The sequence below is a fragment of the Pteropus alecto genome, unplaced genomic scaffold, assembly GCF_000325575.1.
Source record: "Pteropus alecto unplaced genomic scaffold, ASM32557v1 scaffold113, whole genome shotgun sequence".
NCBI classification, from domain to species: Eukaryota; Metazoa; Chordata; class Mammalia; order Chiroptera; family Pteropodidae; genus Pteropus; species Pteropus alecto.
In genome coordinates this window covers 756,517-772,959 of record NW_006433949.1, presented here as the reverse complement: position 1 = coordinate 772,959, position 16,443 = coordinate 756,517, and the positions used below count along the sequence as shown (strand labels likewise).

The following is a 16,443-nucleotide window of genomic DNA, read 5'->3' as shown; positions in this document are numbered from 1 at the left end:
TCACTCTCTCATCCTCAAAGCCGTAATTGACCGTCCAGAAGATACAGAGCTGATGGTATCGGGTGACCAACTCCAGAACCGTCCGGAAACCTTCGGCGGTGTCAAAATCCTCCACCCCACTCCCCTGCTCCCAGGCGTAGATGGTGAGCAGCTCCAGGGCATACTTGGGGGGCAGAGACCCCTTTGTCTTCAGTTTCCTTTCACACTGAAGAAAGACAGGGTGCGTCAGATGACACTGGTCAGGGCAGGGAGGCGTGACGAGCTCGGCGAGAGCCACAGAGACGGCCTTGAAGGATTCCTGGGGCCACCGAGTCCCAGAACGCAGGGCGGGTGGGGTTGACTGGTCTGGGGAGGCCTGGGCAGTGCAGGTTCGTGGGCCTTCACCCAGCAGCCCGCAGGCGGCACACACAGCTTTCTTTGTTGCTACTTGACCATATGTGACTTCCTCGAGTTATACTATACAGCTGCCATTTACCCAAAACCCGCTCCGTGTTGATGAGGGGACCAGACATCTCACCTGCATCATCCCCGATCCTCTCAAACACCCTACAAAACAGACGTTACGATTTTGCCATTTTCGATGAAGTCACGAGGCTTGGGGAAGTGAAGTGACTTCTTCGAGGTCACCCTGTGGCCCTGAGCCCTCTGAGCACCCTGGGGCTGGGCGGGGAACGATTTCTCTCATTTTCTGGGATGAGGACCATAGAAATCAGTCTTCATCTCAGGCTTCAGGGAGCGAGACACAGAAAGTAGACATCTCAGGCGACGGCTGCTATTGTGCTAGATGTTTGTTATCGTGAACATACTCGGACACCACCCTGTGTGAGAGACAGCGGATGGACGGGAAGGCAGCGTACCCCACACTATAGAAAATGCAACCCTTGGTACCACCCGTAGCTTCAACCTGCCTTCCAGGAGATAGTATCTGTGACTGTTAGTTCTGGGCACCGAGCAGCAGGAAAGCCAAGCTGGCAACTTGCCGGCACGCACACTCCAACTTCATCTGCACCTCATAGGCAGAGTCCCTCACCTTCCTGCAGAATTCTTTGGGCATCAGAGCAAAGGCAAAAACCAGACCAAACCAAACCAAAACCCCATGTAGCAGCTTTAATGGAAGGAAGAGCCCTATATCCGACCCAGCCTAACGGGGTTTGTGACAGGAACTGCAAAGAGATCTTCAAAACTAAAGATGGGCCGATCCCCTAACTGTGGTGAGGCCTCCAGCGTGGGAGAGAGTGGGCACACAGAGCACTCGGTAAGTGCTGGTTTCCCAGTGGCTGCAGACAATGGATAAAAACAATAACCAGACGGCTGGAATGGGAGTTGTCCTACCTGTTTGTACCAGTACTTCACCAGACGAATTAAATCCTTTAGTTTGGTGGGCCGGGAGAGGACGAAATCCCTCTGCAGCTCCGTAAAACAGGTTGAGAATTCTCCCCTCAGGGCATTTGGAGATTTATACAGCGAGATAAGCTCAGTGTAGACCCTGGGGCTGGGTTTGGAGCCAGATTCCAGTTGACCTAGCATAGGGGAGAGAATTTCTGTTATGCCTCAATATACACGGAAAGTAACAGTTTTCAAAAACACTTCTGACAAATGTAATTTAATTTTGGGAAATCACTTTGAACTCTCAGAGTGTTTGAACTACTATGTCTGAGATAGTGGGAGAGGCTCTAGAGTAATGAGATGTTTTTTTAAAATGACAGAGTCCGTAGGAATACAAGTGGTATTATTAAGATATTATCTAGTTTCGCACTGTCCAATATGGCGGCTGCTCCCCGCCCCCCCAAGTGGCTGTCTGCATTTCAATTAATAAAAGAGAAATCAAATTGAAAATTTTAGTTTCTCAGTTGCACTAGCCACATTTCAAGCTCTCAATAGATTTAGAGAAGAAGTATAGAATATTTCCATGATCACTGAAACACTTGTGGACAGCAATGAATGGGAGTTGGCTAACTACGACCCCCAGGCTAAATCCAACCCACTACTGGTTTTTGTAAATAAAGTTTTATTGAAACTGCCATGCCCATTCCTTAATGGGTTGTCTAGTGCTGCCTTCAGGCTACAATGGTAGAGTTAAATAGTTGTGACAGACACCTTATTATGGTCCTCAAAGCTAAAAATATTTGATATCTTGGCTTTTACAAAAAAAAAAAATCTCTACTGTCATTTCCTCTCTGACAGACACTAAGAACCATCCAGAAGGCAGGTGCCAGAGTCTTCTTGATTTGAATTCGGAAAATGCCTGAAATAGCTTTTGTTTCTTTTAGTACTCCATTATGTATCTGTCACCCATGAATTGAATTTCTAAAGGACATTTCTGCCTAAAACTAAAGCTGAACACCCAGATTTCCTGTCTTCGTCTCAGAATTCCTCCCACAGTCTGTTCTTAAATTCCTTCGCTAATACTTGAGGCATTTTATCTACAAATGCGTACAGAAGTCTTGTGTACCCCATTCTTTGATGGATATTGTGAATGACACCATGGGAGAATAAGATGTGGGTCCTGGCCATCTTGGGATATTTAAATGAGGAATGAAAGTGTACACAAGTGTGAGGTACCGTATGTCCCCCATTACCTGGGGGAGACACGCGCCAAGACCCCCAGTGGATGCCTGAAATCACAGGTGGTACCAAGCTCTCTATGTAGTTTTTTCTTATATTTGCATACTTTTTCACTTAAAGAAAGCCCTTTTTGGCTTCCTTTTGGCATCTCCGAATTGCCACCACCTCTACTCTTGTGCTTCGAGGCCGCTATTAAGTAAAACAAAGGTGACTTGACCACAAGCTCTGCAATTACCCCAACAGTGATCCGATAACCGAGGCGGCCGCTAAGTGCCTAATGGGCAGGGAGCGTCTACAGTGTGTACACGCCGGACAAAGGGAGTGAGAAGGGTCCGGTTGGCGTGAGATCTCATCACGCCGTACAGAACAGCGTGCACTTTAAAACTCACGAATTGCTTCTGAAATTTCCCGTTGAATGTTTTCGGACCACAGTTGACCTCAGGGAACTGAAACCGCAGAAAGTTAAACCGTGGAAAAGGGATTGGTTGGTGGGGGTGGGGGGCGGACTTCTGTGCTGCTGCCGTTATTAATGCCACTGGTTAGGGGCAGCGGACACATGACCCATTACTAAGCCGTGTGGCTCTTCCTCCCCTCCCCCTCCCTCCCACCATTATTCACGAATCCGCCTTCCTCCTCCAGACGCTAAGGGCCGGGGCGTCTCACCCAGCACGTTGAATGCAGGCAACACGTCAAAGTCCACGCTTTCGTTGAGTTCTTTGGATTTTAGAGAGAAACTCAGCACTCTGGGGGCTTTCCATTTGGACATCTCAAACTTCACTTCGAACTTCTTCTCCCGCTGACAGGCTGCTAACTGTGCTCGAATCTCATTGATGATACTGGTCCTCTCGGTGATCTGGGAGGCGAAGCTTTTAATGGAGCTGGGGAACACGACGAGGTCGGCGTCGGAGCCAGTCTTCAGGGCTGTGCCTTTGCCAGCCGACCCTCCCTGGCGAGAAAGGCATGTTGAGATACAGAATCTTCTAGACCGTCAGCCCCTCGCCGCCCTGGGCTGGCACCGGTTGGGCCGATTAACAAGGTGGCCACAGGTAGGTGCCAAGTTAGGGTTTGGCGAGGGCTGAGGCCGAAGCAGAGTGTTCCATTTTTCCCACACGAATAGAATGACACGGGTTCAAAGGCGGTCGTTCGCACACCCTTCGAGGTGCTTCTTTACACACCAACGACCGAAGGCTGGGTTCTAGATTACCTACTTTACAAGTCAACTTCCTAAAGATGTCTCCTAAAGCATATTTCACTTTGAATTCCTGTGGCCGGAAAGAAACGCAGCTGAGTGCAATCATTACGTTACAAGTTCTCATCTGTTCGCTGACTCGCCTGGTTCCTCCTGCAATCTGTGGATCACTGGGTGAATATTCGTAGCTGAGGTTCAGGGGTTGGCTGACTTTTTGTAAAGGGTCCGGTAGTGAATAATGTAGGCTTTGCAGGCTGCGTGTGTCTCTGCCACGTAGGCTTCTTTACTTCCCTCCTCTTCCTTCCTCCCGCCTCTGCCCCCCGCCATTCTCTCCCCTCTCCTCTCCCCACTCCTTCTCCTCTTCAACAGCTCCCACAAAAATGTAAAAGCCATTCTTCGCTGCCTGGCCCTGGCCTGGCAGCTCCCACATGAGCTGCCAGGTGGCGGGCAGGCTGGGGCTCTATCTGTAGGTGGTGGGCTCTGCTCTGGGCACCGACCCTCACGCTCATTGCCCTGGTTGTCCCTGACTAGCTCATTCAATCTGTATAGAGAAAAAACTGCTTTTACCCATGGCTAGTAAATGCCTGGCTCTGTGTTAGGGGCAAGGGCAAGGGCGTTCTAGTTCCTGGATACAGATCCTCAGTTAATCTCTTCAACCCAATTCATTCATGCAGACAGAGGAGAGAGCGTCAACCTGTGGCCTTTGGGCCATGGGCAAGAATGGCCCGGCCCCATCCATTGAAATCTCTAGCCCAGTTAATGGGAGGAATCAGGCTCCAGTCATTGAAACAGGAAAGAGGTCGCTTTTGGGTTCAGTACACACCAAGCTTAGACTCTGCAGTGGTTTGAATGGAAGCCCCGCCTCCAAACGATATGTCTGGCGCGGTCATACAATGTGGTCTTATTTGGAGAAAGGGTCTTTGTAGATATAATTACATTAGGGCTCTGTGGGCCCTAAATCCAAGTGCCCTGAGAAGAGAAGAGAAAGGGAGAAGATGTGCACAGAGGAGAAGGTGTTGGGAAGAGGGAGGCAGAGATCTGAGTGATGCAGCTACAAGCCGAACGGCAGCTCTCGGAAGCTGACAGAATCCAGCGTGTGTTGTTAACGGCAGACAGACCCAGTGCATCAGTGCCCCCGCTGAAAACCGGTGTCCTATCTGCCGACCTCCCCAGCTTCCCTCCTTCATCCTTTGCCCTCCAGCCTCTGGAGGGGATGAGCACGGCTGCGCTCCAGAAACCGCTTAGCCCCCTGCCAGGAATACCCCTTAAGAGAAAGGCCAGCGCTCACCTGGACAGTCTTCTGAACCTTTATAGTCGAATGTCTAAAGCAATTTTCTTTAAGAAATGTACAGATGGTGTCGACAGCTTTATGGAGCTGATCCAAGAAAGTTTTATTGGGCTGGAGAAAGTCCTTGATGAACTTATCCAGAAGATGGCCTGGGGTCTCGGAGAGCGGTGCTGGCTGGGGGAGGGAAGAGCCCCACTGTGAGTGGCCCGGCCCCCAGCCCGCCTGTCCCGGCCTTTCTTCCCTGCCCTTTGGGGCCCTCTGCCCTGCCTCTCCCTCCTGTTCTCCATCCTTCATGCTGGTGCCTTTGTCATTTTTTCTTCTTGCAATGACACATCCCAGGAACAGACTTGAGAATTTAGGGTGGTACCCAAGATCCCCCAGGAGCAAAATTCTCCTAGTTGCCCCCGCCCCCCGCCCGCCAGTTACCCTTCAGGAAAGACCTGGACCCTTCTCCGAACCGATGGCTGCATCGTCTACAGATGTCCAGTACCTTTCTGCTTCCTCTGCTCCTTTACTCCTCCCTTATCTCCCCGTTCCTCGTTGCCATTACACATTTCCGATGATCACGCTCGTTCCTTCTCCAGGTTCTACCGGCAACTGTTAAACACGCTGCCTTTGAAGCTTCTGGTGGCTCCAGCAATCCTTGGTGGCCTTGGCTTGTAGACGCATCTCTCTGATCCCTGCCCCTATAGTCACATGGCCTTCTCCCCTCTGTACCTGTCTCTGTGTGTCATCTTGTAAGGGCAGTGGTCATCGCATTCAGGGCCCATGTGAATCCAAGGTGACCTCACCTTAACTAGTGACACCTGCAGAGACCCTATTTCTAAAGAAGGCCATTTTCTGAGCATGCTGGCAGACACTATCCAGTCCCCTGCACCAGGAGAGGCTGTCCTGGGATCACAGGCACTGCGTGTTCAGTCCGAAGGGACAATGTTCTAACCACACAAGACCGTGGGAGGTGGGAGCTTGTCACTCCCTTGCACTTGAGGTCGCTCACGGAGAGAAACCGTATTCCGATTTCTAAATAGGTTCTGACACCTGCACAGAAGTACAGTTCTCTCCTCTTCGGTAGAAGCGTTCGGACAGGGGGTGGAGGTTCTGCTCCACGTACCACAGGTCATGACGCCCCACCTGAGACCGTCCTGCTCCTGGTGGGCCTTCCCCGTGGATGCCAGCCTGCAGACGCAGTTTGCTTCTCACTTGTGGGAGGCAGGACAGTGACTCCTCGCCCCACATGTCTACATGTGGGGGTGACTGCCACCGGCTTCCCTGGGACTCTGCTCCATTTCTCTGTTACCATCTTCCCACCTGCTTTCTCTCTTGCAGAATTAACTGAATTCTTTCACCTGCAGGTGTCTCCCCCGCATCCCACCCCTCACCCCTGGTCTTTGTTCAGTTTTGTACGTTACTGTCATTTTAATGGAAGGGGAGGCCCTTCATGGTGTGCTACGGATTGAATTGTGTCCCCCTAAAAGATATGTTGAAGTCCCAACCTCCAGTACCTGCGAATGTGACTTGATTTGCAAATAGGGTCTTTGCAAGGGGTAATCGAGTTAAGACGAGGTCTTTGGGGTGGGCCCCAACAGACATGCCCGGAGAGGACATCGGGAAGACACCAAAGACGAGGCCATGTGACAACTGAGGCAGAGATCGGAGTGATGCTGTCACAAGCCAAGGATCGCCGGCAACCACCAGAGTCTGGAAGAGGCATGGCAGAATCCCCCACCCCTTCAGTAGGGGCATAGCCCTGCCGACACCTGGACCTTGGGCTTCGAGCCCCCAGAATGAGTTTCTGTGGCTTTAAGCCACCCGATGCACTGGTCTTGGTAACAACAGCCCTAGGAAACTGACACGTGGTGATCTTCGATCAGACCACGGTCTGGGTGTTGGGAGAGCTCCCCGCCCCCAACCCCGCAGCATGACATGAGCTGTATTTGGAAAGCCCTCTCACCAGAACATTCCAAGATGGTCCAGGGGACTCGTTCGAGCTGAGATAATTCAACCAGACTTGAGCTTCTCCATTTAGCAGTTCCCAGCATGCCTTATCCTTGCTTATGTTATTGGTCGGGTCAGTTGGATCCAAGATTACTGGCCTGTGGATTCCATTAGATTGAAAAGAAAAATGATTTGGGCTGCTTGTAGGAGGAGAAATCTGTTTTGGGGAGAGAGGCCGAGACCGGACATCTGTGAACCCGGATTTTAACTTCCGTGGTTCCTCTCAATTGCTGAGGCATTTTGTCTAAGCCTCTCTGGTCCCATGTCCCCTGCCTGACAGATGTCCTATTAATGATATAATAAAATGATCTCTTCTTGCCGACCTTTCTTCTCTCTTAGGCCCTTCCCACTTTAAGGGAAAGCGCTTCTCGAGTGTTCGTTTGGGGGACAAAATGTGACGATGCTTCGGAATGTGGGAAGCATTGGTCAGGTCTCTCTCCCTCAGACAGACCTCTTTCCCCCTCCCTTCTCACTGCTGCCGGCCGTCTCCTGGTCCATCCTCGGACAGAGCTGAGCCCGCGTCTAAGGGGATACAGTCTGGCATGCAGGTGAAGCAGTAAAGAGAGAGGGCCGTGGGAAACTTGGTACCTCGGGGATCGGATCTGGCCCAGTATGATGTTCCGGACCGTCTCATCCTCAAAGTTGTAGTTGACTGTCCAATAGACACACAGATGCTTCCACTGCGTGATTAGCTCCAGGACCATTTTGATGCCTTCCACTATGTCGAAGGCTTCTGCCCCGCAGCCCTGCTCCCAGGCGTAGACTGTAAGCAGCTCCAGCGCATACGAGGGCGGCAGGGAGGGGTCCTTCAACTTTTTCTGGCACTGTGGAAGAAGAAAGGGGCAGTGGCTAATTTGGGGACCCGGTTCCTCCAATGACAGGGGTATGAAATCAAGAAACCAGATATCTATAGGAAGTCCCTGTCCCCCACTAGTGACTAAAATGACACCATGCCTAAAATTCGATGGACTGACAATATCAAGTGTTGACGAGGATGTGGATCTCTCGAAAGTGTCAGACGTTGCTGATGGGAGTGTAATTTGGTACAAGCATTTGGGAAAATTACAGGTGCTGCTCAACTTACCACAGATTACCATCATAAGTTGAAGCTATCGTAAGTCAAAAATGCACTGAACACACCTAACCTACCGAACATCATAGCTTAGCCTCGCCTACCTTAAACATGCTCAAAACACACGCATTAGCCCATAATTGGGTATTTATCTTGAGTTTCATCTCAAGAGTCATTGCCTTCCTCTTCTTCCCCCCAGAGATAAGGGACGGATGGGTGTTTTGTAGACACATTGGGATGCGAAAACACAAAACACAGTATCCAAGACGGGCTGGCAACACAATGCACTGTAGAGCAATGGTCCCCAACCTTTGTGGCACCAGAGACCAGTGCTCCTATGAGACTCTAATGCCTGCTGATCTGAGGTGGAGCTGAGGCGGTGATGCTAGTGCTGGGGAGCGGCTGCAAATACAGATGAAGCTTCACTCACTCACCAGCTGCTCCCCTGCTGTTCAGCCTGGTTCCTAACGTGCCAAGGACTGGTCGTTGGCCCTGGTGGTTGGGGACTCCTGCTGTAGAGAATCAGTTGTTTGCCCTCCTGATGGTGTGGCTGACTGGGAGCTGTGGCTTGCTGCCACCGTCCAGCATCACAAGAGGGCATCGTACTGCATATCACCAGCCCAGAAAAAGACCAAAATTCAAAGTATGGTTTCTATGGAATGCATATCACTTCCACACCATTGTAAAGTCAAAAAATCTTACGTCGAATCATCGTAAGTCAGGGTCCGTCTGTATTTGGTTGTATTTGCTAAAGTTAAATACGTGTATATTCATCATTAGGAACACGTATATGCATACATGTATGTGCCATGTGCATGTGTATACGCACATACATATGTTTTCACATACACATACCTTATAACCCAGCAGTTCTATGCCTCCATATTTACCCAAGAAAAAGGAGTGTTTACATTCACAAAAACACCTGCAGGGGAATATTCATAGTAACCTAATTCCTAATAGCCTCAACCTGCAAACAACCCAAATGTCCATCAGCAGCACAATAGATTTAAGTGTGATATAGTAATACAGTGGAATACTACGAGACAGTGAAAAGCTACAACCACATGCAGCCATGTGGAAAAGTCTCTCAGATGTAATGCTGAGCAAATGATGGCAAACACAAAGTACGTACCGTATCATTAATTCCATTTATACTAAGTTTGAAAACAAGCTAAATAAATTCGTGGTGACAGCTGAGGATAGTGGGCTGTTTGGGAGAGTATTAATTGGGAGTGGGCTTGAGGCAGCCTGCTGGGGTGCAGGAAATGTGCCCTATTTTAATCCGGTGTTGCTTAAAAATATATAAAAAAACGCATCGAGTTATATACTTACGATTGTTGTACTTTCCTGGATGTAAATGATCTCGAGCAAAAGGAAATAGGTGACGGCTGGAGACATACAATTTGAAATTTACCTGTTGATGCCAGTACTTTACCAAGAGGATTAAATCCTTCAGTTTTCTGGGACGATTGTTAAAGAAATTCTGCTGGAGTTTTGTGAAGCAGACGGAGAACTCGCCAGGGCTGGCTTTTGTCATATCCAAGGATCTTTTGAGTTCTCGATAAATCCAGGAGCTGGGTTTCTCACTTAAGCCTGGAGTGGAAGAGAAACAGGACTTTTGGTAATCACGTGATCTGGCCTCAGTGAGCCGACCATAAAGATTGGGTGTGGTTTGGTACCAGATCACTTCATCTGTAAGAGGACAGGTGTATTTGCATGAAAGGTGGGGGGTGGCTCGCCCTGCTGGATAATAAAATGCAATCTAGAATGACCATCTCGCAAACACTATGGTGCTGGCTAAAGACAAGATCAGCAGAAGCAAACAGAGGAAATGAGAAACACGATTATAAATGAAGAAGAGGGAGTTCCAAATTAGCAGGGAAAAGACGGTCCCTTTAAAAAGTCATGTTGGCACAGTAGGCATACACCTGGAAGATAAAGTTAACCTATAGCATATAATATATGGTGCCATGGAGCCCATCCAGTGCGTATTCCAGTTCAGAGAGTCGAGGGGACAGGTACTTGGAGGAGGCAGGTGAGGTGAAGGCAGGCAGGGCCCTGGAGGCTGGGAACGGAGGCCAGTGGGCAGGTGCACTCTCCACAGCTCACCTAGAAAGCAGGCTCAGGAGCCCCGCCTGTGTCAATGAGCCTTGGCCTCCAAGCTCCCGATTCGTCCTGCAGGAGCTCCGACCCTGAGTGGAGACAGCTAGGGCCGGTCTAGTTTTTACTGAGTGCCCAGGTGATTCTGGTACTCACTGAAGTCTGAGAACCACTGGCGTTGGAATGAGAAAGCGAATGCACTGGGGGAGATGGCCACAGGTTGCAGAATTGAATCAAAAGGTTCCCATCCTCGTCAGCTGAGCTCCACTCTTTATGAATACCTTTAGATAAACAACCACCAAGAGACGGCAGCCAGCTTGTTCTTTGCATCCACCCCAAAGGGTATTCACTGACTTCCTACTCTTAGCCAGGCTGGGTTCTGGGCTCTTGGTTTGTGCAGAGAGGTCCAAAGAAAGAATATTCTGTCCTGCTCAATAATGGGAATAATACAGCAACATTTATTGAGTGCTTGTTCCATCCCATGCATATTGTAGCCCCGTACAATTCACACGCGTACAGTGAAATACGCAAGCCTCACAAATAACTTACAGAGGAATCTGAAATATCAGGATGTCAAATAAATGGAAGAATCCCATTTTGGGTCAAAGACCCTGGGGAGAGAGTCGTGATGGCACACGGCAGGGGAGCGATGTAGAGTTGAAGGAAGTCGGTCTGGAGCTGGTGTGGAGAGTAGGCCAGATTAGTTAGGTTAATATTTAGTAAAAAAGGTAATTTAAGAATTCCCCAGTGGGTTACTTTTCTCCGAAAGTGGCTACTGTTTCCTTTTAGAAAAAAAAATCTTAGTTTGGAATATACAGCTCTACTACCATCTGGTGGCAGCTTCTGGATACTGCATGGGAGGAAGAGCTTATTTCTCGTTCTCACACTATCCTTGCTTGATGGGGTGAACCCAGCAGAGGGCGCTCTGGCCCTGTCTCCAACCACCCTGCTCCGAACGAGAGGAGAAAACGGCATTTCTTGAGTTCTGAGTCATGCTTTGTCTCTTCGGCTTGACTTTTTTCCTGAGGCAGGCACGTACTCTCAACCCTTATCGTCCTAAGGCATTTGCAAGCTAGCTGTTTACAGCCTGACCTTACAGTTGGCAAAGTGGATAAGTAGTGGGACAAGGGTATTAACTCAGGGCTGCCTCCTTTCCGGGTTGGTGCATTTTTATCTGAAATCGGTCACCTGTCCATGAATGTGAGTCATCAAGGTGTGTGTGTGTGTGCGTGCGTGCGTGTGTGTGTGTGTGTGTGTGCGTGCGTGTGTGTCCCCCTTAAAGGCACCCTGGCCTGGGGCTTGGAAGACCTGGGCTTTTATTCTAGTTCTGTCAGTAACTGGCTGTGTGGCCCTGGGAACATTCCTTTCCATCCGTTTCCCCGTTTGCTGAATAAAGGGTTGAATTTGACCTCTGGCATTTAAGTTTGTGATTATATATGTACCTGCACTCGATCCTAAGCTGTAACTATGCTGCATCTTATCCATCCATCCCTCCTTCCATCCATTCATTGCCCACCTATCTACCTGTCCACCACACCCATCTATCCATCCACCCATCCATCCAGCCATTCACCCATCCACCATCTATCCATTATTTTATATCTCCACCCATCCATCCATCTATTCATCCATCCATCCATCCATCCATCCATCCATCCATCCATCCATTCAACCATCCAGTCACTTATTAGTCTCCCAGGGAAGGTCCTTGCCTTCCATGGGAGGGTCATCTGGTCAGAAGGCAGACACCAAATGCTTGTCCAGCTGAACTTTTCCCAGGTTTTTGTCCCATCGTTTTTCTCTAACCAATATTTATTCTGGTCTAAATGCTCAAGTGTGGTCCACGAACCAGCAGAAGCATCACGGAGCTGGTCTGAACCACAGAATGCTGGGCCCTGCCCTCAATCTCCTGAATCAAAACCTACTTTTTAACACAATTCCCAGGCGGTGTGTGTGCATGTCACCATTTGGGAAGCTCTGCTCTAGACTCTAGAGTCTGGGACATTTCTTCCAAAGTCCATTAGGACATAGGGGAGAAATTCTAGAGAAGAAAGGAAGCCCGAGGTAGGAGGGACCTTCTCTCGCGAAGGCCTGTGGTCCCCCCACTTTGGAAAGCACCAATGCTGTCTATTCCCTCCCCAGCCTAGAGACCCTGCTTGGCTGTCTGCTGCCCCCTGCTTTGACTTTGCTCTCTCACCACACCCCTGCAGACCCACACCCCTCCACCCCACCCCCTAGACACCCAGGAGGGCTCACCCAGAACGTTGAAGGCGGGCAGCACCTCAAAAAGGATGCTCTGCCATTCTGTGGACAGCTGGATGGTGAGCCGGCCACTGGGCCTCTGGGTCTCCACCGCGACTGCCAGCCTCCTTCCGATCTGACGGGCTTTCAGCCGGTCCCAGATTCTGCTGAGGATTTCACGTTGGCTTTGCTTCTGATCCTTGAATTGTACGAAGTCACTGACGAAGATGACAAGGGTACCGTCGGAGTTGCCCCTTAAGACCGTTTTCCGTCCATAAGAGCCACCCTATCAGTAACAGAGAAGTGGATGTGAGGTTCTGGACTCTTTGGGGGGTCACGGGGCACCCCAGCAGGTAGGAGTATTTCTCGACAGGAGCAAAAGCTCAAAATGTCACCATAATCTTAAAATGGAGTGGCAGGGGTCCATCTGTCCACCTGAAGACCGGATGACCATAGCAGCACTTTTCACAGTAGCCCCAACCCGAAGGCACTTTAAACGGCCATCACACCCGGGTGGGCCAATATGTCAATGCGGCGCAGAGCGACGGAAATGTCGCGAACAAGTTGGGCCCAGAATCCAGAGCAGAGCTTCTCAAATGGTGACGTGCACACACACACTAAAGCCACACAGTGCAGGAGTTCGTTCACTCAGGGTGACCGCCCCATTGGGTTCACTCGTTCTTAGCGCCGAGGGACCCATTTCCCAGAAAACCCCTCAGTCCCAAGCAAACTGGGAGGGACGGTCACCTTACATTTGTGCAAAGTTAAAAAAAAAAAAATGGCAAAACTAATCTATGCCATTAGAAGTCAGGAGCGTGGTTCCTTGGGGTTAGGGTGGTGACAGGATAGGGGGTCCCAGGGGGCTCTCGGGGGCTGAGAACGTTTTGTGTCTCAGTCAGAGTGCAGGTGACACACGCGTACGTTGTGTGTTTCCTTTCCGTACGTTTTATTTTAAGTAGAGAAGAAAAGTCAGCAATAATGAGAGGCGGGGAGGCACGGCGGTTAAGAGTGGATGCTTAACTCCCAGCTCTGATGCCAGCGGTTAAATAGTTTCCCCGTGCCTCAGTTTCCTCGTCTGGGCAGGGCAGGAGACACCAAGCGTCCGGGTGCCTTTACTGCTGGGGCTCGCGGCTGTGTGTCAGGGCAGAGGCCGGAAGGCACTGTGGCTGCAGAGACGTGGGGTGCCAGTGCTGGAGAGCACGGAGGTGGGGCTGGGAGGTCACTAACCCCCTCTCACCCTAGTAGGGTCCTGACACCTTCCCAGGGCCCTTCCTCCCCAAAAGCCTGGGCCCGGGGTTTGTGCCCATAGCACCAACCATTTCTAACCGTTGAGAGCCCCTGACCCCCTCTTGAGATTGGAAAACAACAGAGCGACCTTTGGGGTGGTTTTACTGAAGTCCTTTAGCCTCAGGTTACGGCTCCATAGGTGGGGAGGCTAGAAACCATGACGGTGAGTAATCACAGCTCCGTTACTGGGTACTAACTATGTACCAGGCCCCGTACGAAAAGCATTCTATGCTTAAGCCTCGTCACACTTGGAGATGGGTATTGTTCCTCTCCCATTTTACAGAGTGGTTAAGTAACCTGTCTTGGTCACACAGCAGTCAGGGCAGAGCCGGCTCCTGAGGCCGTGCTCCCAAACCCTACACCATAGCTCACCCTCTCACTCGAGGGTGGGCAGGATAAGATGATGTCTTGTGCATCCAGGGCTCAGCACACAGTAGGTGATCAGCGCCACGTCACTCTGCCATCTGGTGGTCAGGGACTCTCCTGGCTCCCAGAATCCCTGATCCCAGCCCTCTACTCACTTTGGCCACACTCGTCACCAAGGGATGCTCCTTGGCTTCCTGCAGGGCAGCACAGATGGTCTCCACGGCCTCGTCGATCCGTCTCTGACAGTCTTCAGAGGGCCTCAGGGATCTCTGGATAAATGTACCCAACTCCTGGGCAAGTATCTGGTACAATCGGTAGGTTCCCATTGCTCCTGCTGTCCTGAGGTGACAGCTAATGGCAGAGCTGGAAGCCGAGGAGGAAGAGCAGCTCCTGGGCTGACGGCCAAGACCGCTTGGAAATTGAAACTGGAAACTGAAACTTAGGGAGGAGCATCGCCAGCCGACTTCCTGAGTCCAGGGTTCTGTCCGTCCCTCGGCTGCGGTCACCCGCCTTTCAGCAGCAACCGTTGAGTCCTGGTGAGGAAACAGCTTCTGAAGCCCATCTGTGGGCTCGATACAGACTGGACCTGTGTCCTTGAGCACACTGCCCTCCCTCTTTGTGCCTTGACGTCCCCATCTGTAAAACGGGGGTAACGGTGGTACCTCTCCCATCAGGTTACTGCGAGGATGAGACAATACGTGCAAAACGCTCAGAACCGGGTCGGGCACACAGCAAATGCTATCTAAATGTGTCGTAAGCAAATAAAATTTTACAGGGGGCCGGGCGGATGGGGACGCTCTTTCCCCATCTTCCTGTTTGCGGCGGCCTGAGAACTCAGGCTCCTTGAGAGCGGCAAGGAGAAAGAGCCTCAGAGAGGCGATGGGCTTGCTGAGGGACACGCCGCAAAGCAAGGGCCGAACTGGACGCGGGTTTCATTTTGCCAGGTCCCAGAGCGTCAGAGAGGGGCAGCTTCTCTGTGCCCAGTTCCTCAGCATGTGGACACCTGCAGGGCCTCATCGGGCACTCATCCCACTCACCAAGGACAGAAAACAGTCTCGGAAAGTACCCAGGTCAGAGTGGAGACAGACATGCGACTCCCGCGTCCAGAGCTATGAAAACAAAACCCCCAGAGGGCTCTCACTGGCTGACCCTGTGACGCAGGGACAAACGTCTCCAAAGCGTGAGAACAGAACGTTTCTCTGCTGTGATGCTTAATTTTGCACGTCAACTTGGCTGGGTCATGGTATCTAGATATTTGGTCAAACGTTATTCTAGATCTTCCTGTGAAGGTATTTTTTTTTTTAAGAGATTAACATTGAAATCAGTGGATTATGAGTAAAGCAGATTACTCTTTATAACGTGGGTGGGCCTCATCTAATCAGTCGAGGGCCTTCATTGGAAAAAAGACTGACCTCCCCTGAGGAAGAGGGAATTTCTCCAGCAGATAGCCTTCAGGCTGGAGATGTGACATCGGCTTCTCCCTGGGTCCTCCTACCAGCCTATGCTGCAGAATTTGGACTTGCCCACCTCCACAATAGCATGAGCCAATTTCTTAAAATAATTCTCACCCAGCATCTAGGTTTATACATCCTGTCGGTTCTGTTTCTCTGGAGAACCCTAATACATGTGCCCAGGAATGGTCCTTCTCTCCCCTTAACTGACTTGTACTGTAGCATCAAGGGGTCAGCTGGGCAGGGGTCATAGGCTCCTTTCCTAGGTGAAACCCGTAGGCTCAGAGAGGTGGAAACATTGCCCAAGGTCACACAGCTAGTAAGTTGTCTGGCTAGGTTCTAATTCCACGCTACCTGATTCTAAAGTCTGTGCTTTATTTATTATTATTTTTAAAATGTTTGATTTTGAAAGAATTTGAAACATTGATATGGCCCTCACGTCATATATACGTTATCAGTATTATGATTATTGAGCCACTTGAGTGCATTCACTGATGCTATGCCCCTTTACTTTTACCAAAAAATACTTTTTTTTAGAGCAGTTTCAGGTTCACAGCTAAATTGGGCAGCAGGCCCAGAGACTTCCTATATGTCCCCTGCTCCCACACCGCAAGCCTCCCCCCGTCAACGTCCCCCGCCCAAGTGGGACATTTGTTACAGTCGATGAACCTACATTGATGCATCGTAATCGCCCAGACCTTTTTCCTCTGAAATACTTCCATACATATCCCCTGAGAACAGGGCTGCTGTCTCCTGGTCCTCCCCTCTGGCATGGACCACGTCCTCACCCACCCAGCGGAGGTCACAGCATCTCTGTCCCTCGGCCCTGGGCATCCATTCCTCCACGTGCCACGGGGCTGGGAGCTGAAACGCTCGCTTCTCGGAC

At 50.5% G+C, this 16,443-nt stretch overlaps 1 protein-coding gene across 1 annotated transcript in view; it reads right to left on the bottom strand.

Annotated features, from left to right (window-relative positions):
* Positions 1-16,140, bottom strand: part of OAS2 (2'-5'-oligoadenylate synthetase 2) — a 19,534-nt gene extending 3,394 nt beyond the window's left edge. Inside the window, 10 exon segments of the mRNA XM_015586777.2 lie at position 1; positions 4-205; positions 1,333-1,520; positions 3,229-3,511; positions 5,043-5,216; positions 6,994-7,135; positions 7,626-7,861; positions 9,527-9,705; positions 12,469-12,739; positions 14,262-16,140. The exon segment at position 1 is cut by the window's left edge and continues 33 nt beyond it. Of these exon segments, the coding sequence (XP_015442263.2) occupies position 1; positions 4-205; positions 1,333-1,520; positions 3,229-3,511; positions 5,043-5,216; positions 6,994-7,135; positions 7,626-7,861; positions 9,527-9,705; positions 12,469-12,739; positions 14,262-14,777 (2,192 nt within the window). The 5' untranslated portion in view covers positions 14,778-16,140.
* Positions 16,141-16,443: the final 303 nt, after the last annotated feature.